Genomic DNA, 25011 nt, shown 5'->3' on the forward strand with positions numbered 1-25011 from the left:
GAGGACATGAATAGACAATTCTCAAAAGAAGATGATACACAAATGGCCAACAAACATATGAAAAAATGTTCAACATCACTAATGATCAGGGAAATGCAAATCAAAACCACAAGGTGATACTACCTTACTCCTGCAAGAATGGCCATAATCAAAATGTCAAAAAACAGTAGATGTTGGTGTGGATGCAGTGATCAGGGAACACTTTTACACTGCTGGTGGGAATGTAAACTAGTACAGTCACTGTATTAGTCTGTTTTCATGCTGCTGATGAAGACATACCTGAGACTGGGAAGAAAAAGAGATTTAATTTGACTTACAGTTCCCCATGGCTGGGGAGGCCTCAGAATCGTGGTGAGAGGTGAAAGGCGCTTCTTAAATGGTGGCGGCAAGAGAAAATGAGGAGGCAGCAAAAGCAGAAACCCCTGATAAACCTATCAGATCTCATGAGACTTATTCACTATCATGAGAATAGCATGGGAAATACCGACCCCCGTGATTCAATTACCTCTTGCTGGGTCCCTCCCACAACACACAGGAATTCTGGAAGCTACAATTCAAGTTGAAATTTGGGTAGGGACACAGCCAACTGATATCAGCCACTATGGAAAACAGTGTGGAGATTTCTTAACGAAGTAAAAGTAAGACTACCATTTGATCCAGCAATCCCACTACTGGGTATCTACCCTGAGGAAAAGAAGTCATTATACAAAAAAGATACTTGTACACGCATGTTTGTAGCAGCACAATTCACAATTGCAAAATCGTGGGACCAACCCAAATGCCCATCAATCAACGAGTGGATAAAGAAACTGTGGTGTGTATATATGATGGGATACTACTCAGCCATAAAAAGGAATGAATTAACAGCATTTGCAGTGACCTGGATAAGATTGGAGACTATTATTCTAAGTGAAGTAACTCAGGAATGGAAAACCAAACATCATATGTTCTCACTGACATGTGGGAGCTAAGCTATGAGGACGCAAAGTCATAAGAATGGTACAATGGACTGTGGGGACTTGGGGGGAAGAGTATGAGGGGGGCGAGGTATAAAAGACAACAGTGTGGTACAATGTATACTGCTTGGGTGATGGGTGCACCAAAATCTCACAAATCACCACTAAAGAATTTACTCATGTAACCAAATACCACCTGTATCCCAATAACTTCTGGAAAAATAAAAAATAAAGTGATAACAATAGCTACTGTAGAGTGGTGAGGATGAACTGAGTTGACATATGGAAAGAGATTTCATGGTGATGACCTGCGTAGAATAAACAATAAATAGTAGTTTCTTCCTTTTTTTCCTCCTCCCCTAGACCATTAATTCTTTGAGGCCCATGTCAAGGGGTCTAGAATATCTCTTGGCATGTGGCATTTGGCATTTGGCATCTGAGTGAATACTATCGACTAAGTGAGTGAATGATATATGAAAGATAGCTGATGATGAGTGGTACAATTAGTAAGCATTATAAGAATTTAGAGAACAAAAGGGGACCTCTACCCCTAAATAGGTTGGTTAGGGCATAATTACTTTGTGGAAGAGTTGGGATTGAGTTGGGCTTTAAAATATGGGTAGTGCTGCGCATGTGGTGGCTCACACCTGTAATCCCAGTACTTTGGGAGGCAGAGGTGGGAGGATCACTTGAGCTCAAGAGTTTGAGATCAGCCTGGGCAACATATGGAAGACCCTATCTCTACTAAAAAATTAAAAACAAATTAGCCAGGCATGGTGGTGCATGCCTGTAGTCCCAGCTACTTGAGAGGCTGAGGTGAGAGAATTGCTTGAGCCCAGAGTTCCAGGCTGCAGTAAGCCATGATCATGCTGCTATACTGCAGCCTCAGTGACAGAGCAAGATACTGTCTGAAAAAAAAAAAAAAAGGTAGGAATTGGCTGGGGAGCAGATGCTGGGGCTGGGAAGTGGAGTAAACAAAAATGCTGAAAACTGACCGGATGTGGGGATTTATATGAGAGAAATACAAGATAAAATTGGAAAAAATAGATAGGGGCCAACATACATTTCAGACAACCACTGGTTTAAGCTTTCTTTTCTGTGCTTCTGAAGACACTGTAATAGGTGAGTAGTGTGATCATAGCATGATTTTAGAAAGATTAAACATGTACAGGGTGCGTCAGGAGAGCAGGACAGTTTGGTAGCTGCAGCAGTCTAGCAGTGAGGTGATTAGGGCCTGAATTTGGGCCTGACCCATGGCCTTCTGCTGACATCTGCTGATGACTGCTGTTGGGGAATCTGAGGATGGCCTCACCCTCTTTCCTGAAGGATCTGTTGGAAGAGAGGGAGATGAGAGGGCAGCAAATAGCCGTGGAGACTACTCAGTTGCTTGAGCAAAAAACCATTTTGAGGAGAGTTTTTTTTTTTTGTTTTTTTGAAACAGAGTCTCACTCTTGCCCAAGCTGGAGTGCAGTGGCACAATCTCGGCTCACTGCAAGCTCCACCAACGAGCGTGTTTTTTTTTTTTTTTTGAGACAGAGTTTTGCTCTGTTGCCCAGGCTGGAGTGCAGTCGCGCAATTATGGCTCACTGCAGCCTCAACCTCTTGGGCTCAACCTTCCCATCTAAGCCTGCTGAGTAGCTTGGACTACAGGCATGTGCCAGCATGCCTGGCTAATTTTAACTTTTTTTGTAGAGATGGAGTCTGTCTGTGTGGCCCTGGGTGGTCTTGAACTCCTGGGCTCAAGAGAACACCTTGGCCTCCCAAAGTGCTGGGATTACAGGCATGAGCCACCACATCCAGCTGGGAGAGTTCTTCAGGGCATCTTACTGCATCTCCTGTCAGTTGTCTGAGAGACTGAACGTTGTCAGAGTTGGTAGTGAGAAGGCTGTTGGCTCCTTGTCTCACACGATTCCTATGCAGGCTTCTAGAACCTTATGGCCTCTGCTGACATTTCCCTGCTTTTAATGCCATACATGAACTTGAACTGAGGCTTTGTGTCCTCTTCTGGATTTGGTTAGGTGCAGCCAGTAGTGCCTGCTAGAGCCACCCTATTCAACATGCATCCAAAGCCTGTGTCTTTTCTAAACTTACACATTTGGAGAAAATCAGTGTTACGACGTGCTGCCATGAAAGCAACTCTGATTATAGCTTGGAGACGGAGTAAAAATAAATCAGTTATGGTGATTCAGGATTACTTGAATGACTTTATATGAAGCACTCCAGGCATTTCTAGTGGCAATCTAAATAAGAAATATGCCCATGAGTGAGAAAGACTGAAAACAGAAGTAACTGCAAAGGAGATGAGTCAGAAAGCGTGACTGTGCAGTTTTAGCTACTTTCAGTCAGACCATCCTCTTGAAGTGTTACATGAAATGTAAATAGTTTAGCATTCTTAGCTGTTTTAACCTATTTACTTATTCTGAATTTGTAAGCTATACGCAAATATACCTGTAAGAATTTGTAATGGGGATCACTAATAAAAACTTAATAATATCTAGATTTTTTTATTTTACTGCTTGTTTTAGATGTTTCTGAAAGTGAATAAACTAAAAATTTATCCTGATTTCCTCTCAGTACATATGTATTTGGATTTATAATGTATATTAAGATGTGTCACTAGGATGCTTAGGAATTTTTTTATCACTTTGAAACAGAAAAGATAATTAGATCCAGATCTCCATTTATTCCTTAGTATTTTCACATTACAAAACATTTTGTTTTGTTTCTGAAACCCAGGATTTTTAAACATCGTCATCATCATAACAAGAACTCTTGCATTACTGCATGTTTACCTCATTGGCAATACACGGGCATTGTTCTCTGCACTATTCTCCATTTTTCTCTCATTTTATCTTCTCAGCAATTCTCTGGGGTTGGCGCTCACTTTCCAGGGAGGAAACGTGTCAAGGTCGTACAGCTGGCAGATAATGGAGTTAACATTTAAACCTAGGCACTCTTGGCTTGAGCAGTTTTTGAATAAGGAATGGAGAATTCCCCATGATCACAATTCTAGTGCTAGATATTTATCCTTGTCAGCCTTCCTGAAGTATTTTAATTACTTTGAGTCTCATTCTTCTAATTGTGTAGATGGTAGATATAGATGAAATCTTTGTGTTTTTAAACTGTTACATCAATTAGGACGTATCTTAAAAATGGTATTGAAAACCATTGGTAAACCTCAGACATCGTTTTTGCCATCATTTTATTGGCCCCCTCCTTCTGTGTCAGAGCACCTAGGAGGTAGCAAGGCCCTACTGCCTGCTCACATGAACCTGTTAATGTACAACGTTCAGGCCCAAGAAGTATTTATGTGTTTGAGATTGGGGGTGGGTATGGGGAAATAACAGTTTTAGAGCATTAGGAAATAATCAAACATAATGACTCTGTTCCTGTTACATTTCACTGATTCCAGTTTTTGGCACACTGCAACAGCATTGCCTGCATTTCCTGGTGACTTAGAATTTCTGAGACTTTCTCACTGAGCTGAAAAAGTCTAATTAAAAATTGCTAGTGTTCCCAGGTTATAGCCCAAGCTGCAGCTTGTTCTCCCTGCTGGCAAAATCTTAGCCTATGAGCATCTGTTTTCTTACTTTTGGGCTCCCACTACCATCAAGCAATGGTATTTTTGAGCCTGACAGTTTTGACTGAGGAGTTGGAGGACATATGGGCCTAACACAGGTGATTGGGTGATCCTCTTTTCTGAAATGGTAAGCACAAAGGAAGAAGCAGGTTTGGATTGAGGATTGGAAATAAACATTTCTGATTTGGATATGTGAAGTTTGAAATATCTATTAGATATTCTTGTCTCTGGATTTCATGGAAGATGTGGGAATTATTTGTGCATAGATGTTATTAAATCTATAAGACTAGATGGGATGATTCAGAAAATGAATTTGATAGAGAAGAGAAGACAATTGATGTCTGAGCCTTGGAGTCTGCCAGTGATGAGAGTTTGGGAAGAGGACTGAGGATCGCTTATAGCTTCCAACTCTTCTCTCAGAAATATAAATGCCTTTAGCAGAGATGGGTCCAGGTAGCTCTTGACTTTCATTTAAGGATCTTCATTTTAGGCTAAGAAAAGGCGACTCAGGTAGAGACTAGAGAAAATAGCAGGAAATGAAGTTCCAGGCATACTCATTAGGTTTTCCCTTCCCTGAACTCTCCCCCACTAAACCACCACTTCCTTGACCTCACCCTTCTTTTCCTTCTCTTGTGGGTTTCTTTTTTCAGTCTTGGGGAAATTTTCTGTTTTTCTGATTACAGCTTAGGTTTTTGTAAGGCTGCAGTATATTTTAGAACATTATATAGCTTTAATTTGTAATAACATTAACCAGATTTTGTCATCTTTGTAGTTGGGAACTTTTTGCAGTGTAGGAAAGACTTAAGCATATATCCTTGATCTCACTGAAAATATAGCAGGGTGTTTCTGTGTTCCTTTCCTGCTTAGATTATTAAAATGGTCTTCCGTTTCCCTTTCCTTTTCAAATATGTAGGACCAGGCAGCTTTATTTGCATAACCTCGGGACATTTCCCCTTCTGTGGAAGGCATAACTGTAGAATTCATACCTTACTTTGGCTAATTAACTAGCAAATCCAAAGCTCTTAGAGGAAACATTTGTTTCCTTTTCCCCTTTGGAATTCTAGAGAATGAATTGATTAATAAAGTCAAATTTCTTTTGCTAATTAACTGAAGAGAATTTTTTTGAATGACACCCATTCAGTGTACTGAGTCTTTGCTACACATTGCTATACCTCCCTTTTTGGTTCATAATTGATAGAATTTTATGAAAGATTTCATTTATGGCCAGGCGCAGTGGTTCACTTCTGTAATTCCAGCACATTGGGAGGCCAAGGCGGGCGGATCACGAGGTCAAGAGATCGAGACCATCCCAGCCAACGTGGTGAAACCTGTCTCTACTAAAAATACAAAAATTAGCTGGGTGTGGTCGCATGTGCCTGTAGTCCCAGCTACATGGGAGGCTGAGGTAGGAGAATCGCTTGAACCTGGGAGGCAGAGGTTGCAGTGAGCTGAGATTGCGCTGCTGCACTCAAGCCTGGTGACAGAGTGAGAGTCCATCTCAAAAAAAAATTTTTTTTCATTTATTATAGGCTTGCTATAATAAATTATAGTAAGGTATAGGAATAATTAATGCACAGGTGCACAGGAATGTGCAAGGTAGGTAGACTGTATTGAATGAACAGTTTATTCTCTATAAACAACTCATGAAACCAAGATTAACTTGGTAAAGGGATTCATGTGTTCTGCTTAGAGAAAAATAAGCATGTCTTTATAACTCATGATTCTTTTTTGAGGTCAGTATTTTGACTGAAGCAAGACCTCTTGCCATTCTTTTTATGTCTTTCTTGTATGTGATGACAACCTGTTGTCTTAAAAAAAAATTCTTTAAGCTCCAAACCAAGGAAACGTAAAGAAAACATTTGGATAGTCACTTATACTTTGAAAATTTTCATGGACAACTATAGATCAAAGGACTGAAAAGAAAGCCCCTTCAAAGATGGTCTAGTTTATTATTTCACCTCTAACTAGAGTTATCCTTAAATTGTTCTGGTAAGATGGGTATAGCTTCCTTTATTTTAAAGGACACAGCCATAGCTTACCTCAGAATTCTGTTTGGAATTTAACAGCCATTTCTGCCTGAAACAACTCCTTGATTTTTGCCCTAAATCCCATGGCTTACAATTTAAGACCATTTCTTATTGTGGAGAGGATGAAGCATAGCCACCTGCTACCGTGTCATTATCAGTCTTTGTGAATCAAAGAATAGTAAGGCTTGAGGGACTCTTAGAGCTTATTTGACTTAACAGTTTTCATAATGCTAGATTCCTCTCTGCTTCAGTACTTTTAGTGATACAATCTCCTACCATTAAGTAGTTCTAATTAGCAGCAAGTTAACTGTACTTGAAAATCAATAAATTGTTTCTTTTCTAGGCTCATGGTTCTGTCTCTCTGAACCCTTTTTCCTAAGACTACTTCTTAATTTTTCCGAACGTCACCTTTGTTTTACTCTTCTAAACCACCTCCAAGTAAGTGATAAGGGTCTGATTTCTCTCAATATTGTCTCTCTCTCTCTCTTTATTATTTTAGTTGTGAACTGATGAGTGTGATTCAAAAAAAAAATCAATCTATGGAAATTGAACAAAGCTTAGTTTGTGCTTTGGGAGAGGAGAATTCAGTTCTGGAAATGACAGTAATGTTTCAGGAAAATTATAGCTTTGGAGTAGTACTTTGTAGTTAAGTAGCACCTCATACTTTCAAAGAATGCTCATATTCATGATCTCATTTAGTCTGAACAGACACCCTGTGTGTTGGGTATGGCATATATTATTGATCTAGTTTGACAAAACTAAATCTCAGTGAGTAAGTGATTGGCCTAAGTTCATAAGGTCTGATAGAAGCAGACATCTCTCATCCTTGCAGTCTATTGTCTCCTGTGTTTATCCTATGTTTATTTAGTCTCTATCTCTGACAGTGCTTAGAGAATTGGGTGAGAACTTCCAGGGAGAATAATGTAGATTCCATTTGACTGGAGGGATTATTCATCATCCCAGTGTGACTCATTCCCAGGGAGTAGCTTTACATCTTTGAGAGTCTGCTGACAGCCTGCATTATGTGTGTTGGCCACCCTAGGGTACCAATGTATTGGCAAGTCCACTTTGGTCTAATACTATCAAGCCCATGCTGCAGCCTCCACACATCCTATTCAATTATCAATTGGTAAAGTAGATAATTAACTCTGATGCTGGGGAATACCACTAGCTACTCTACATTGACCTTTCTTACATGCAGCTCAGTATTACTAAGATTGATGAGGATCAGATACTGTTTTAGTCCATCTGTGTTGCTATAACAGAATACCTGAGACTGGGTAATTTATAAATAATAGAAATTTATTTTCTCACTGTTCTGGAACCTAGACAGTTCAAGACCAAGGCATAGGCAGGTTTGGTATTTGGTGAGGTGTCGTTCCTCATTGATGACACCTTGTTTCTGCATCCTCACCTGGTGGAAGGCAGAAGGCAAAGACAGCAAGAGAGAGCAAGGGAGCTCTTTGAAGCCTTTTTTTCTGTAGTGGCATTAATCCATTCATGACGGTGAACCCCCATGACTTAATCACTTCCAAAAAGCCCCTCCTCTTAATACTGTCACATTGGGGATTAAATTTCAACACATGAATTTTGAGTGGGATGCAACATTCAAACCAAAGCAGATACCTAAGCTAATATGGTGTTAAAATTAAGTTTACACACCCTTGTGCACTCTTGGTAGGAATGTAAAATGGTTCAACTGCTATAGAAAACAGTATGGTAGGTCTTCAAAAATTAAAAAATAGCATTATCATATGAGCCAACAATTCCACTTCTGAATATTGAACTCTGGCACATGAATTGTACTTTAGACTTGGTCTCAACTTGAAGCAAACCTTTTGTCCCTCACCTCCATCAGTCATTGGTTATGGGCTGCTAGGGTTGGGGGTGTGAGGAAGCTTTAGGCTAGGGGAATCCCTGAAGGAGAGAGTGGCTATGAGCCATTAGCACCCAACACTCACAGTAGCCTGTATGTGAGTCCATTGGCCAGGTGGAAGGGATGCAGGCAGGACACCCATGGAAACCATCAATCACAAACTTGTTGGAGAAATGGCTGATTCCAGATCTGAAACAGAAAATATAGAATGAGCTTGGCACGTCTTGTCAAACCAGAAAGTAAGGAAGCATCAAAGACTACTGGGATCATGTCAGGACCAGGACTAAACTGGGAGAGGCTCCTACTGCTCAATCAATAAGAATAATGATCATGGCAGATTGAAATATATCCATATATTCAAAATCTATGAATCTATGATATTGTTTAAAACCATCTTATTGGTGACTTTTGGAGAATGCTAGGGAACTAACTCTTTTTTTTCTAAAAAGTGGTAAAGGGAAAGAAGCAAGCATTTTCCTGTCTTTGCTTTAAGGATTATTATACATGGTAATCAAATTGTTGTTGAAGGAAGAAGGAATGATGAAATTACAATTTCACCATCTTGTAAGCCCTGATAAAATAACGAACCTAGACACATCGATGACTGCTAATACACGAGAGACAACCATACATATGTGTCTCCTGATGAAAGTATACAAAAATACTTAAAGTATTCTTGCTAAAAAATTGAACGTAAATCAGATCAAATTGCTAGTTGTAATTATAGATTTACATAAAATACAGGTGACAGAGGAATATATTAAATGATAAGGCGAAGATAGTGAAGATACGTTTAGGATTTAGCAAAGTTGCGGTGTGGGAAACTCTAAAACAAATACCCCCAGTTTCTTTGACAGATTATAAGAAAAAATGTGGGAGTGATAGTCTATACATGAAAAGAGACTTAAAAGAGCTACCAACCAAATGTAACATGTATGCCTTATTTGGGTAAATAAACTGAATATAAAAAAGTAGAAAGTGGGGGAAATATGAACAATGATTTTTTTTTTTTTTGAGACAAGTTCTCACTCTGTCACCCAGGCTCCAGTGCGGTGGCAAAGTCATGACTCACTGCATCGTCAACCTCCTGAATTCAGGTAATCCTCCTGCCTCAGTCTCCTGAGAAGGTGGGACTACGGATGTGTGCCACCATGCCTGGTTAATTTTTAAGTTTTTTTGAAGAAACATGGTCTTGCTTTGTTGCCCAGGCTTGGATATTTAATGATATTAAGACACTTATAAAAATACTTTAGATTGATAATGGTATTTTGATTTAAAATAATCCTTATCTTTTAGAGATGCATACTAAAATATTTAATAATGAAGTAAAATCCCTCAGATTGGTTTTAAAATCATCTGGTGGGGTAGGGCAGAAAATGTGGATAGGGGTATAGTTGAAATAGCACTGACCAGGAAATAGTGATTGTTAAAGCTGGGTGTGTAAATGGCAGTTCTCTATACTTTTCCTTTGTTGTATAAGCATAAAATTTTCCATAATGAAAGGTTTAAGAAGTTAGGTAAAAGAAGCAAACCTTTACTTGAAGTTTGCATCGTCGACATTTTTGTTTTCCATAGAGCAAGCCTAAATTTTTGGTAATAACATTTTGAGATTTTAGATATTGTGTTTAGAAAGGCAGAAGGTGGAAATATTGTTCCTGTGGCCATCTTCTGATTTCTTTTTACTTCTTTTTTTTCTGTTAACAAAGAACTGTTTGCTTATTTGTTGACTTTTTACTTAGAACATTTGACAAACCATATTAGTAAGTGGTGTATAAAATGTGCTTGTTATTTAAAACTTAAATAATATAAAATAGACAAGGAATTATATAGGCATATTCTTCTGTTTTAAAATCTACAACTGATTTTTTTCCCCCCAAGACTACTGTTTTTGTTCTTTGCTGATTTATTGGTCTGAGACTAGAATCATCATCAAAATAAAACTGACCTTAAAGACAACATGGGCTGGGTGCGGTGGTTCACAACTGTAATCCCAGCACTTTGGGAGGCTGAGGTGGGTGGATCACCTGAGGTCAGGAGTTTGAGACCAGCCTGGCCAACCTGGTGAAACCCCGTCTCTACTAAAAATATAAAAATCAGCTGGGTGTGGTGGCATGCGCCTGTAATTCCAGCTACTTGGGAGGCTGAGGCAGGAGAATCAGCTTGAACCTGGGAGGCAGAGGTTGCAGTGAGCCGAGATTGCGCCACCTCACTCCAGCCTGGGTGACAGAGGAAGGCTGCATCTCGGAAACAAACAAGCAAACAAACAACAACAACAACAACAACAACAAAGCAACATGCTATCACATTGCTTGACTTCGTCTTGCTGAAATTCAAACGATAGCTGTTCTAACAAATTTTTCTTAGTAAGTGGAATTCTTTCATTTTAGTGTTACTTTATTCCAGCAGATTACACATATATCTTTTCACAGAGGTCATGAAATTTTGATGATGGCTAAAATGTAAGATATTGAGTTGCTTAATCGATTTGAGTTAATCTTTAATATTGATATCACATGCCATTATGTGACTCTGCTCAGGAGATACCTTTCCAGTGGTGGATTATTTGCTTTTATTTTGTTGCTCATACTTTTAATTTTCTGTTACTAAATAGGGAGGCAAGCCAGTGATTTATACATTTCTAACTCCGTTCATAGCTTAATTAAGAAAGTTTGAAACTATCCTAAGTTAGGATGCTTTAGAATTATCTGTGAATTTTATTTATATATTAGTCTTATTAGAAATAGGCATTGTTAATTGAGAATGGAGTGTAATTTTTAGCTACTTTGCCAAACACAATAAAAATACCCCATTTACTTTCTCCAAAACTGGATAGCTGGATGTGGATATCTTTCAGAAGCAATGGGGTCCTTACAGGACATGTGCTTTCATGCTACTAATGTTCATAATTTGCAGCCACAGAATAATAGTTATTTTTAAGTGGCTAGCATTCATGTTGAAAATGAGTCCATTTTTCTTGGCCATCAGAATAACCATTTCCCTTGAACTATGATAATCACTTCTGACATATTGCTTTGAGCCTTTTCTCCTTCTGCATTTCAAGAAGGTTAAACATTATTGAGCATAAACCTTTGTCCCAGGAGTTCAGAAGGGCAAAAATTACACATTCAACCTGAACATATACTTTAAAGTGGATTTCTGTGTTCATTCAGCTCTTGCAGTTTTAACCAAGAAGCGTCTGAAAAATCGTTAGCCAAGTTTCTTGTGCACGTGCCACTCCCTCCCTTTATTTGGTGCTTTTTTTGGTCTCTGTGAAGCTAAATATTAGCCACCCATTTAATAAAATGTGAATGAGTTAGGCTTGAATTCTTCCACTAATGGCAAATTACAGAAATTATGATTTTTTTTACCAGTAAAGAGAAACCACTTGGATTAAATTTTTAGATTGTTGATCTTTTGAGTTGTACTATTTCTTGTTTTTAGGAGTAAAAGGCTGAATATGGTTGGAGAATTTTAGAATTCTGTGGCCTACGGCTTGCTCTTTAAAACTTGGATTTTTCAAAAACATAAAAATAAACTTTTGAGTTTAAAGATGGGAAATGGGGTGGGAAGATCAGTCAATTGGATGTCAGGCATTGTCTGATTCTTTTATCAGTTACTTGCTTTATATTCTGATTTTCACTTGTTCTTTTATTTCTTTGTTGTTGTTGTTGCTTTTTTTTTTTTGAGATGGAGTCTCACTCCGTCACCCAGGCTGGAGTGTAATGGCGTGGTCTTGGCTCACTGCAACCTCTGTCTCCCGGGTTCAAGTGATTCTCTTGCCTCAGCCTCCCGAGTAGCTGGGACTACAGGTGCGTGCCACCACACCTGGCTAATTTTTGTATTTTTAGTAGAGATGCGGTTTCACTATGTTGGTCAGGTTGGTCTTGAAATCCTGACCTCATGATCTGCCCCCATTGGCCTCCCAAAGTGCTGGGATTACAGACGTGAGCCACCGTGCCCGGCCTTATTTCTTTAGGTATATATAACTTTGAGAAAGACAGTATTTTATATTACTAGGGACTATACTAAGTGTTTCATTAATCGATATTTAAAAATATCTCTTTCACTAATTATGGAACCAGATAAGTTGAAAAACCGAAAAGTACTGCTTTCTTTTCTTCTTCTTCTTCTTCTTTTTTTTTTTTTGAGACAGAGTCTTACTCTGTCATCCAGGCTAGAGTGCAGTGGTGCGATCTTGGCTCACTGCAACCTCCACCTCCTGCCTCAGGCTCCCAAGTAGCTGGGATTACAGGTGTGTGTCACCATGCCTGGCTAATTTTTGTACTTTTAGTAGAGACAGGGTTTTACCATGTTAGCCAGGCTGGTCTCTAACTCCTGACCTCAAGCGATCTGCCCGCCTTGGCTTCCCAAAGTCCTGGGATTACAGCCATGAACCACTGTGCCTGGCCTAATATACTGCTTTCTTAGAAACATACTAAAATGGTTCCTCCAAAGTAATTTCTTCATTGTAGTTCTATCTCTTATTCTGACTTTAGTAATTATAAGAATTATGTCATTTTAGAGGAAAGAGACTGTGCTTTGTGTTCTAAACCTTAGCCCCAGGGAATTATAAGATTTCGATACATTTTTAATAATGAATCTCTAGACTATTTTATTTTTCTGAAGAGTTATTGCTTAACTTTTGCTAAGAGAAAATTGTAAGGTGAGAAGTCGGAGTAAAGAATGGATAAAAGGAAAATCATACGTTCTGTTATTGTGATGAATTAACAAGTTGGGTTGTATGTTACATATCCAAAGTACCTTTCTGGATACTCTTTTGAAAGTTATCTATTCATTGTGGGAATAGAAATTTTAAAAATGTCTTTATCATATGCTACAATAGCACCTACTTTAGTAATGGGCTAGACCCAGTTTAATTTTGCTTGAGCTACGACTTAAACCTGTTAGCAAATGTAAGCACTATCATGGAGGGTCTAAGAGTGTGCATTCTGGAACTATACAGCCTAATGTGAGTTTAAATTTTGGTTTCAGCACTTACCAGCTCAGTGCCTTTAGGCAAGTGAGTTATTTAGTTTCTCTGTGGCTCAGGTTCCTCCACTTTAGAATGGGGGTCCTAACTTTATAGTGTTATTGTGTGGATTAATCTATTTATAGATTTGAGTAAGCAAGAAAATTTAACCATGGTACACTACTTAATTCAAGAGTGAATAATATTAAGATGCAATTAACCATAATATCACTGAATATGGATTTATGCAAATATTCTGTAAGAAAGGTATAATCTTTATCTATCTTAATAGGGACTGAATAGATGATGACTATAATTAATAAACCTAGACATACCACTATATGCATGTTACTTGGAACTATTAAGATAAATGCGGTAAGATATGTAGAAAGTTGAAAGTGGTTGTGTCTGAGAAGGTGGGAAGAAGAGCCAGGGGACCACAATTTTTGTGTATAATCTATTTATTAATTAGAGTGCAAAGAGAAATTAAATGTATTCTTCCTCACCAATCACCATTTAACTCACTCTCTACTCCTAAGGAAAAACTCAAGGCAGGTGCCACAGCTTTACTGGTGATTCTTAGATAATAGAAAGTCCTTGAGTCACTGTCAAGCATTAAAGATTTTAGCTCCATCTAATAATAATATAACTCCAGTCTGGCCTCATGAATTATTACAACTTCATATTCAACGTTAATATTTTTTCCCTTCTCTCAGCTTGACAGAGATTCAGGCTGCAGTGGCAAAGGACATGGTTGGTTTTTTCCTCTCTTCTCTCCTCATTTTCTCCTATACCCTCCTGTTGTTGCTTCTGACTGCTCTAGGATTGGCCAAGGAGAAAGGGGATTAGGGGACGAGGGCCTAGTTTTGCACAGCCCTTATAGTTATGACCTGGCAGTTGGTGTCCTCTAAATGTGTTGTAGTTCCTTTCGTCTGGGAAGAGTCTTTTCTTTGCTTGTGTATTCCTGCCTTGGTCTTCTGAACTTCTGATGGTTCACCCCCTCTATTTGGTCCCTCCTTCCATTCACAAAGTCCTCTTGGATAGGAACCCTTTGAATAGGAGCTTAAACTAGCTCCCTCTGTCCTTGGGTCCATGACAGACCTCCCAAAATCATGTGCCATGGAGGGGCAGCTCAATGCCAAGCAGATCTTTTATTCTGGCGACAGTCTTCACCTTTAGAGTCTTTTGGTGAGAGTCATATTCTAGTCACATGGTCCTTAAACTCCAGGGGAGACATGTTTTGCCCTTCAAGCCCTCTCCCTTGATTTAAGGCATAGGATATGCACACCAACCTCTCTTCTAGGAGGAAATGCTCAAGGCATCAATAGCTTTCTCCAAAGCGATCTCTCCTCTTGGTTTCTGGCTTTGTCTACCTCTCTTAGAGGGGTGATGGGCTCATGTTGCTCTAATCTGTGTCACACTGACTTAACATGGTCATCACAGATGGTTTAGCACAGGGCATTTCGTACATTTGTGGGAAAGATTTTTTTTTTTAACTTCCAATTTATTACAGGTCTGTACCTGGCCCTTTATTGCATGACTGGTCTTCAGTTCACATCACACTGGTGACATATTATGTGAGTTCAACAGCACCTGAAATAGTCTGTTGAAGAAGACAAGTCTATTGACCAGTTGTAGTTCCAAAGCAACGTCAAATTATTCTAAAAGTCTCTAAATACTTCCAATTTCTGTATTCATCTTATAGCAAACCAATAAAAACAGTTATCAGACTAGCATTTGTCCATGGGCATACTTTGAGTTGTACTGTTCCAACACTTTCCTTTAGGATTGGGAGATAGTGGCATTTATTGCATTGTTCCCAGCCTATGGGATATCAGTTGAAACTAACTTAAAAAGTTCTAATTTGATATCCTGTTAGAATAGATTTTTATTAATTCCACATATATTTTTTAAGTGTTTGCTCTGTGCCACGGATCCCATAAAAATAAAAACAAATAACTACATTTATTTATTTATTTATTTTGAGATGGAGTCTCACTCTATCACTCAGGCTAGAGTGCAGCGGCGCAGTCTTTGCTCACTGCAACCTCTGCCTCCTGGGTTCAAGTGATTCTCCTGCCTCAGCCTCCCAAGTAGCTGGGATTACAGGTGCCTGCCACCATGCTCAACTAATTTTTTGTATTTTTTAGTAGAGACGGGGTCTCACCATGTTGGTCAGGCTTGTCTTGAACTCGTGACCTCAAGTGATCTGCCCACCTCGGCCCCCACAAGGTGCTGGGATTAAAGACGTGAGCCACTGCGCCCAGCCAAATAACTAAATTTACATTATGCTAAGAGGTGGTAAATGGTATGAAGAAAAATGCTTCAGGTAAAGGGGAAGATAGTGTTGGGGTGGGATGATGGGTTTACATTGCACAGTCAGGGAACATTCTTTGATAAGGTGACATTTGATCAGAGCCGGGTATCTAGGTAAGAGCCTTTTAGGCCAAATGTTTTTTAGCATTATTTGCTTTTAACTTACAGGCACGTTTTACTTTGATACAATACAAGTCAATTTAAAGATGAATGGGGAAAAAATGACTAGGAGATAAAGATGTGGAAAAAGCCTTTATAAATTACCCTTTAAAGGAGTTGGCCTAAGAAGAGACGAGGAATTAAGGCAGTAAGCTAGGGAGGATATAGGATTCCGAAAGGTCTTTCATAAGATGGGAGACATTTGAGATATTTTAGGGAGAAGAAAGGGGGCCTTTCCTGGGCCTGGACAGAATGCAGGTGAGAGTAAGAGTAGAAATGGATACATTTGGGGATAGCTAGAAGTTGTTAAAGAAAAACAGTGCTGAGAACCCAGCTGATGTTAGATAGTTGACATTTGTGGAGGGATTAAGCTGCTTCATTGAGTAGTGTTTTCAAAGCACGTTTAGCCATTTAGAATTGGGAGTTAAGGTGAATGTTTCAACTGATCCAAGATAGAGGGTGGAATTGATAGCTCTAGAGGAGGCGGCTGGGATATTGATGTCGAGAGAATGCTTGAAATGATGCATCATGAGACTTGATGAGGAAGAACAGGAAATCTTAATGGTAATCATGGGTCTGACTGGGAACAGAACATTAGAGGTCTGGATTAGCTTGAAGAGTTGTGAGAGAGCTGGAGAGCCAGAAATTGTAGGTCACATTGTTGGATTACAATGAGAGGTCTCAGAGTTGGTTCAGTACCAGGTGATGTCATCGTCCAGAATGGGGCCATGGCATGCTGGGAGAAGAGGAGAGAAGATAAAGATTATTTGAGCTCAGGAAGCTAGGAACTTTTGTGGCTGAGGTGTTGGCTGGCCCATCCACATGAATGTGGAACTCTTCCCAGATGACTACACTCAAAGTGGAGAAGAAGCAATGAGTCAGGTTCCAAAGTCCTCAGCAAATGAGGGGGTGTGGCTGGAGGCCAGACAGTGACAATTCAGGGAAAGGAAGAGAGTGGCGTCGGATGATGGTTCCTTCTGAGATTTCGATGAGACATGCAGGAGAAGCAGAAGCCTCTGCTGGAGAGATGCAGAGGTATAGAGAGCAGACACTTAACAAATACACGTGGAATGATTAAGGTAAGACAAGCACTGGAGATGGCACTTTTGTGAGGAATTAGAGCTTCCTGACAATTAAATGAAGGTTTCAAAGGGCACCTAGAAAAGAGTTTACTAGGAGGGCAGCAGTGGAGCAGCTACACAGTAGCAAAAGGATGATAGTTTTTGAGAAAAGAGTTGCCCATGGGGCTTGAATTTGGGGTAGTATACAAGTGTGGTAGGCAGAAGTGGTGTGGTGGGTAAGTTCACCTGTACTAAGATTCCAGCAGCTCTAGGGATGAAGCCAGGGGTAGCCCCGGACAGCCCTCTGCCATTGAAACCAATAGTCTGTAGCTTTGCTCCTGGCCCGATGGTGTGTCCATTAGACACTCTGGTCTGTCCTTAGGGTCCATGAGCTCTTCAAAGGCTTTTTGAGATCACTGGGACCTAAATATATATTATTGATTCCAAAATAAGAAGCTTGGAACTTAACTTTAAAAACAATCTTTAATTAAATACTAGTCATAATTTCAACTGCCTAGTTGCAATTCAACATTTGTATAATTGTGTATAAGTGAAATTTAAAATTACACAAAAATATCTTTTAACAAAATATATTTTTCGAATAATAAAAGCCCTTTCAAGCATTTAATGGAAAATGTATTGAATGTGTCTGAGTATATGTCTCACGTGATGGGATCTGTAAAACAGTGGCTCAGGGCCCTGTGAGCATCTTAAAACATCTCTGGCAGGCCGGGCGCGGTGGCTCACGCCTGTAATCCCAGCACTTTGGGAGGCTGAGGCAGGCAGATCACGACGTCAAGAGATAGAGACCATCCTGGCTAACATGGTGAAACCCCATCTCTACTAAAAATACAAAAAAATTAGCCGGGCGTGGTGGCGGGCACCTGAAGTACCAGGTACTAGGGAGGCTGAGGCAGGAGAATGGGGTGAACCCGGGAGGCGGAGCTTGCAGTGAGCCAAGATCGCTCTACTGCACTTTAGCCTGGGCAACAGAAAACAAACAAACAAACAAAAAAACAAAAACCATATCTGGCTTAGGTTCCAAATAGAAGCTCAGTCAGGAGTTGTTCAGAAGGTTATGTGTTTGTGTGTGATTGAAGATGGTATTAGTAAAGATAACTAGGCCTTTAATGTGACCTTGTTTAGGTGGCTGAGAAAGGGATCCACTAGTCTGAGGAATCTCACCTTTCAAGGGTGTTAGTTTTGGCATCTGCTTTTGGTGATTTGGTGCTATTTTATTATATCTTCGAGATCTCTTAAATATCACATGATTTGAAATGCGTGTGGAGCGATTAGGAAGGATATTTTTCAGGCTCCTGTGGGAAAGAATGCAGAATTTGGAGTTTAAGAAATGGATTTAAACTGGAACAGTCACTTATCTCTTTTAGCCATAGTTTTCCCTTACGTAGAATGAGAATGATAGCAAAGCACATTTCATAAGATTGTTGCAGGGATTAAATGAGATAATATTTTTGAAAAGTTTTATGAGCTAATCAAAACAAATGTAGTTATGATTGATAATGGTTTTAGGTGGTGATAAGAGGGATGAAAAGAAAGTAAGATGGTGAATTCATGACACCCATTGGCTTATGTGCCACTTTCATTTATTTATTTAATTTATATAAATTTATTTTAAATTTTATTTATTGATTTTTTTTTTTTAAGAGATGGGATCTCGCTCTGATGCCCAGGCAGGAGTGCAGTGGTGCACTCATAGCTCTCTGCAGCCTTGAACTCCTGGGCTCAAGTGATCCTCTCACCCTGGCCTCCCAAAGTGCTGGGATTATAGGTGTGACCCATCAGATTCAACCTTGTTTTTAATTTTTATGGATACTAATAGTTGTACATATTTATGGGGTACACGGTTTTTTGTTTTGTGTTTTTTAAGAGATAGGGTCTCTCTGTGTTGCCCAGGCTGGAGTGCAGTGGTCATTCACAGGTGTAAAGTATACTACAGCCTTGTATTCCTAGGTTCAAGTGATCATCCCACCTCAGTCTCCCAAGTAGTAGGACTATAGTTATGCACCACTGAGGCTGGCTTACATGTGGTATTTTGATATAAGCACAATGTGTAATGATCAAATTGCAATTGGGATATTCATCACCTCAAACATTTATCATTCTCTTTGTGCTGGGAGACATTCCAAACCTCTTCTAGCTATTTAGAACTATACAATAAAGTATTAATCACAGCTATCCTGTATTGCTACCAAACACTAAATCTTGTTCCTTCTGAGTGTGTTTTTGTACTCATTAACCAGCCTCTCTTCACCTCCCCTCTCCGCCCAACCTTCCCAGCTTCTGGTAAACACCTTTCAATTCTCTAGCTTCATGAGATCCACTATTTTAACTCCAACATGAATGAGAACAGGCAGGATTTTTCTCTTTGTGCTTGGCTTACTTCCCTTAACATAATGCCTTCCAGTTCCATCTATGTTGCTGTAAATGACAGAATTTCATTCTTCTTCATGACTGAATAATATTCCATTTTGTGTGTGTGTGTGTGTGTGTGTGTGTGTGTGTGTGTGTATCACAATTTCCTTACAATTTCATCCATTGATGGACTCTTAGGTTGATTTCATATCTTGCTATTGAAATGCCTCAGTACATTGGTCTGGGCAAAGATTTCTTCAGTAAGACCTCAAAAGCACAGGAAACCAAATTGACAAGTGGGATAATATCAAGCCAAAAAGCTTCAGAGGAAACAATCAACAAAGAGAAGAGACAGCCCACAGAATGGGGAAAAAATATTTGCTAGCTATTCATCTGACAAGTGATTAATAACCAGAATATGGGAGGAACTCAAGCAACTCAAGAGCAAAAAAACAAATAATCTGATTTAAAAATAGGCAAAAGATCTAAATAGATATTTCCCTAAAGAAGACATACAAAGGACAAACAGGTGTATGAAAAGATGCTCAACATCACTAATTGTCAAGGAAATGCAAATTAAAACTACAATGGGATATCGCACTCTGGTTAAAATGTCTATTATCAAAAAGAAAATAACAAATGCTAGCAGGGATTCAGGGAAAGGAGAATGCTCGTTGGTAGGAATGTAACTTAGTACAGCCATTATGGAAAACAAAATATGGAGGTTCCTCAAAAAACTAAAAATAGAACTACTGTATGATCCAGCATATAGTAGTTCTTGCTGCTGGGTATATATCAAAAAAAAAAAAAAAAAAAAAAAAAAAAAGGAAATCAGTGTATTGAAGAGATTCTGCACTTCCATACCTATTTATTTTTAAATTACTCTATCTTTCTATCTATCTGATAGGTACCTATACACCCCCACTCAAAACAAAAGCTAAGATCTTGGTAGTAACCTATGTCTAATGATATGGTCTCTTTTTCCATTGGCCTGAATCTTCTTACTCAAGATAACCATCATTCTGAAACACATTTCATCATTCTTTTGTTTCCCTGTTCAGAGTTTTATTGCTAGTCTATTTATTCCTGAAAAGTTAAATTTTTTTTTTATTTATGTGTCTTCTTAGAGGTGGAGTCTCACTCTGTTGCCCAGGCTGGAGTGCAGTGGTGCCATCATAGCTCACTGTAGCCTCAAACTCCTGGGCTCAAAAAAGTGATCCTCCCACCTCATCCTCTTGAGTAGCTGGGACTACAGGTATGAGCCACTGCGCCTAGCTTAAAAAGTTTAAATTTTAAAATTTTAGTTACTTTTAACTTAATAAAAAACATTAGCATACTTTATGTAATTATTTGAAACTAACTTTTTTCACTTAATATGCTATTGCTAATAGTATTGCTAATAATATTGTTCACTATAGTTTATTTGTTTTGACTTTTGTATGACTATACCACAGTTTGCTCATTTGCTGTCTTGTAAGTGGACATTTGTTTTCAGGCCTTTACTGTATGAGTGCCTCTATGAGTTTTCTTGTACATGCCTCTTACTGTTCACGTGCAGTTTTCTTGTGTATATGCTTAGTGGAATTACTGGATCAATTCTTAGTAGAATTGCTGGATATACATCAAAGTTCAACTTTAGGAGATAATGCCAAACTCTTTTTCAAAATATCTGCGCCAATTTATACTTTCCTCAGCCACGTCTAAGCGAGCATGAGGAGCCACGTTCTTTTCAACACATAGTAATATTAGACTTAATTTTTTTTCCAGTTGAATACATGTAATCTGTTAACCTCATTGTGGGCTTGATTTGCTACCCTGATTGTTAATTATGCCACACATCTTTTCTTTTTCTTTTTTTTTTTTTTAAACTTTTAATTGTATTTATTTTAATGCTGAATTTACTCCCGTACTGTTAAGTTTTTGTTTCTTCAGTTTCTTCTGGGATATCTTTTTCTTCTAGGCAACCCTCTCTTCTGGTTTAGGAGCAATTTGTTCCTTTTCAGTAAGGATCATCTCGATGTGGCAGGCAGAGCTCATGTATGGGTTGATCCTACCACGAGCTCTGTAGGTCCAGCGACGCGTCTTAGGTGCTTTGTTCATTTGGATATGCTCAATGGCCAGAGAATCTCCCTCTAGGCCCTTAAGTTCAGCATTACTCTCTGCATTTTTAAGCATGTGCAGCAAAAATTCAGCACTCTTTCTGGGCCACCGACCTTGTGTCCAGCCCCATTGCTTGGCCTGGGCACACCTGCCAACTCCAGCATTGTAACGTTGGAATGGCACACACTGTTTCTGTAAAGTGACATCTTTCAGATACTTCATGGCTTTTCATATATGCATACCCTTGATGTCCTGGGCAGTTTCATGAGTGTTCTTAAAGTGAACATAAAGATCTGAACCTCTTGATTTGCATGATTTTGTGGGGTTGTCTGGGTCAAGTGAATAGTGAACCATTTTTACAGATTACCTCAGGCCACTTAGGGGAAGAGGAAGAGCCCCACACATTTTTTCGTAGTTTATATCTTTTTGTATGTTTATTAGCCATATATGTTTCCTCTTCTGCAAAATGCCTGTCCATTTCATTTGCCATTTTTCTTGTTTGGTTGTTTGTATGTTTTTTACTGATTTGAGTGGGTTCTTTGTATATATATTCTTTGTTCACTGAATTTTAATTTATATTATTGTATTTTATTATATTTTTCATTGCTTGGTATTTTTGATAATCTCTTATTCCTAACTCCTACTTTTGATACTCTTTTCCCTCTATTTAAATATATAAAATTCGTTTATTTTATATGTAATATCTGATAATTAACATACCTGAAGTTTTTGCCTATGGGTTTGTGTCTATTGTTTCTATAGTTTCACCAGTGGGGCCTTGTTTCATTGTGTACTTTGTGACTTTCTTGTTGCCCAGGCTGGAGTGCAATGGCATGATCTCGGCTCACTGTAACCTCTCCCTCCCGTGTTCAAGCGATTCTCCTGCTTCGGCCTCCCGAGTAGCTGGGATTACAGGTGCCTGCCACCACCGCCTGGCTAATTTTCATATTTTCAGTAGAGACAGGGTTTCACCATGTTGACCAGGCTGATCTTGAACGCCTGACCTTAGGTGATCTGCCCACCTCGGTCTCCCGAAGTGCTGGGATTATAGGCATGAGCCATTGTGCCCGGCTGCTTTGTGACTTTTTACCACCAGCTCATTTTTTTTTTTTTTTTTTTTTTTTGCAGTTGCAAGATTTGATAGAGTGAAAACAGAGCTCCCATAAAATGGGAGAGGACCCAAGGGGGGTTGCTGTTGCCTGCTCGAATGCCTGGGTTTATGTCCTGATCACTGTCCCTCCCTCTGTGCTCTCAGGCAATAGATGATTGACTGTTTCCTTACCTCCTGTTTTTGCCTAATTAGCATTTTAGTGAGCTCTCTTTACTACCTGATTGGCCGGGTGTGAGCTAAGTTGCAAGCCCCGTGTTTAAAGGTGGATGGGGTCACCTTCCCAGCTAGGCTTAGGGATTCTTAGTCGGCATAGGAAATACAGCTAGTCCTGTCTCACCACGAGCTCATTTTTGACTGAACTTTATCTGTGGTAATTTTTAGAGGCTAGGATTGAAGGTACATTTCTCCAGAGAGGATATTCTGTTAGTTTTGCCAGGGAAATCTAAAATAAAAAAAATCTCAGCTGGGCGCGGGTGGCTCACGCCTATAATCCCAGCACTTTGGGAGGCCGAGGCAGGTAGATCACTTGAGCTCAGGAGTTCAAGACTAGACTGGGCAACATAACAAGACGTCGTCTCTACTAAAACTCAAAAAAATTAACTGGTCATGGTAGTGGCAGCTGCCTGTAGTCTCGGCTACTCGGGAGGCTGAGGTGAGAGGCTCGTTTGAGCCTGGGAGATTAAGGCTGAGGTTGTGCCACTGTACTTCAGCCTTGGTGACAGAGCGATTCCCTGTCTCAAAAAAATAAATAAACATAAAATCTCAGTTTCAGAGTTTTTCATACTGCATAGATGCTGCGAACTTGGGCCATAAAATGTGCATGAGAATCAGCTTGAAGTTTTTATTTTTCTACTCTGTCCAGCCACAAGCTTGACATGGGCAAGTGTCTTTGGAATCTCAGGGTATTTTTGTTTGGTTTTCCTAGTTCATGCTTCCCTGGCTTTATTTATTTCTGGTTTTGTTTTTGTTTTTTTCACTGAGTCTCCTTTGGCTTTGTCTTTTGTCCCCTGAGCAGGTCGTCCTGCTCTTCTGTCCCCTGGGCGTCAAGTGAAACTTTAGATGAGAGGGAATCAGCCTAACGTTTCTGTATTTGTGCTTTTGCTTTTCTATTGCTCTAGCCTCTAAGAATTTTTCTTATTTTCCTGCCCCTTTGCTGATTCATTTAAAAATATTTTATCCAGCATTTTTAGCTACTGTATAGCAGGCAGGTTTGTTAGGAAGTCAAGTCTGTGATATATCTGAGAAACCTTTGTCTTGTTTTTGTATGACTAAAGAGACTCCCCAAAATAGGTCCCCTCAGATCAGAGCCGTATGTACCCCAAAGTTCTAGCATCCATCCCTAGAGCCACCAAAAGTTTTTTAAAAATCTGTACATCATTATCAAAGTACACCAGCCATTGTCTGCCAAGACATAGCTTTTAGTCCTTATCTTTAGTATAATTTCATTTCTATGTAGGGCTGTGTAGTACAGTTAGCCAATTATTTCTCATCTCTTGGTCTTAAAGCAGATGACACAGGACCTTCATTTCCCAGAGAGGATAGAATTCATGTTTACATAGGGTATTGAGAAGTGCTGTAGTGACTCACTTATTTCAAGTCTCAAATTTCAGTACATATTTGTCATTTCTGTTAGGCCAAATCAACTTCCTAATTGCATAATGTTGTTTTATAATTTGGAGTTGAACCTAAAACCTCCAATAGAGAAAATGTTCATGGAATATTTTTATGATAAAATCAGATAAATTATTAAATAGTTGTGATTGTCAAATTATTTTATTTTATTGTTGATTTATTTTATCATTGGCTTTTATTTGTTGTTTTTGGTAATTAACAACATTCTAAAAAAATGTTATAGTCCAAAATACACTTCTTTTTTTTTTGAGAGGATGGTGAATTGTGGCATTGGGACAGGATATTTTCCGTTTGCTTACATGTGCTACTCAATATGCAGTATCTCTGACTCGTTAGCATTTAAACTTAGTTCAGGGTAACTATATAAAGAGGCTCTTTAGAAGTGTGAAAATGAAACATTAAAGGTATGGAATTTGTATATCAAAAAAGCTTTAGAGATGAGGGATTCGTGGACAATTTAGGAACATCAAAAGTCATCCAGTCTGAGTTGTCATTTTGAGGAAACAAGGTCCAGAACAGTGATCTGAGTTGCTAAACTGTCAGAGCCATGATTGGAATCAAGACCTCATAGTTGAGAACACTCTCTTCAATGCTACATTGTTTCCCTGTTTATATGCCATGTTTAGCTAAGCATTTAAAATTTTTTATACTTACAAATTAAAAAACATTATTTCTACTTGCATGTTTTGTAAAATGAACTGACACCCCCCCCATGTTTAAAATTGACTTAGAAAACCCAGACATTTAATGTTTTTTTTAAAAAAAAACTACATAATAATATTTGGAGCTTATGGGAGTATTAAGCAGGCAACACAGCTTTCTCAAGTTTATTTCTAGAACATGGGTAATCA

General features: G+C 39.0%; 1 protein-coding gene and 1 long non-coding RNA gene across 19 annotated transcripts in view; one reads left to right on the forward strand and one right to left on the reverse strand.

Annotated features, from left to right (window-relative positions):
• The window catches only part of LOC105479539 (dystonin), a 496741-nt gene that overhangs the window by 59049 nt on the left and 412681 nt on the right, over window positions 1–25011 (forward strand). The window contains exon 1 of one of the 18 annotated variants that reach the window (XM_071095980.1): window positions 16833–16962. The exons of the other annotated variants lie outside the window; for them this stretch is intronic. Coding sequence (XP_070952081.1) covers window positions 16879–16962 — 84 coding nt within the window. The 5' untranslated portion in view covers window positions 16833–16878. Of the gene's footprint in view, window positions 1–16832; window positions 16963–25011 lie in introns of those variants that run through there. 18 annotated transcript variants of the gene reach the window in all.
• LOC139363067 (uncharacterized) overlaps window positions 1–25011 on the reverse strand; it is a 53672-nt gene that overhangs the window by 3758 nt on the left and 24903 nt on the right. Inside the window, exon 3 of the long non-coding RNA XR_011622957.1 lies at window positions 8525–8628. This is a non-coding gene — a long non-coding RNA (uncharacterized lncRNA). The remainder of the gene's footprint in view (window positions 1–8524; window positions 8629–25011) is intronic.

This window comes from Macaca nemestrina, chromosome 5 (genome assembly GCF_043159975.1).
Source record: "Macaca nemestrina isolate mMacNem1 chromosome 5, mMacNem.hap1, whole genome shotgun sequence".
Lineage (NCBI taxonomy): Eukaryota > Metazoa > Chordata > Mammalia > Primates > Cercopithecidae > Macaca > Macaca nemestrina.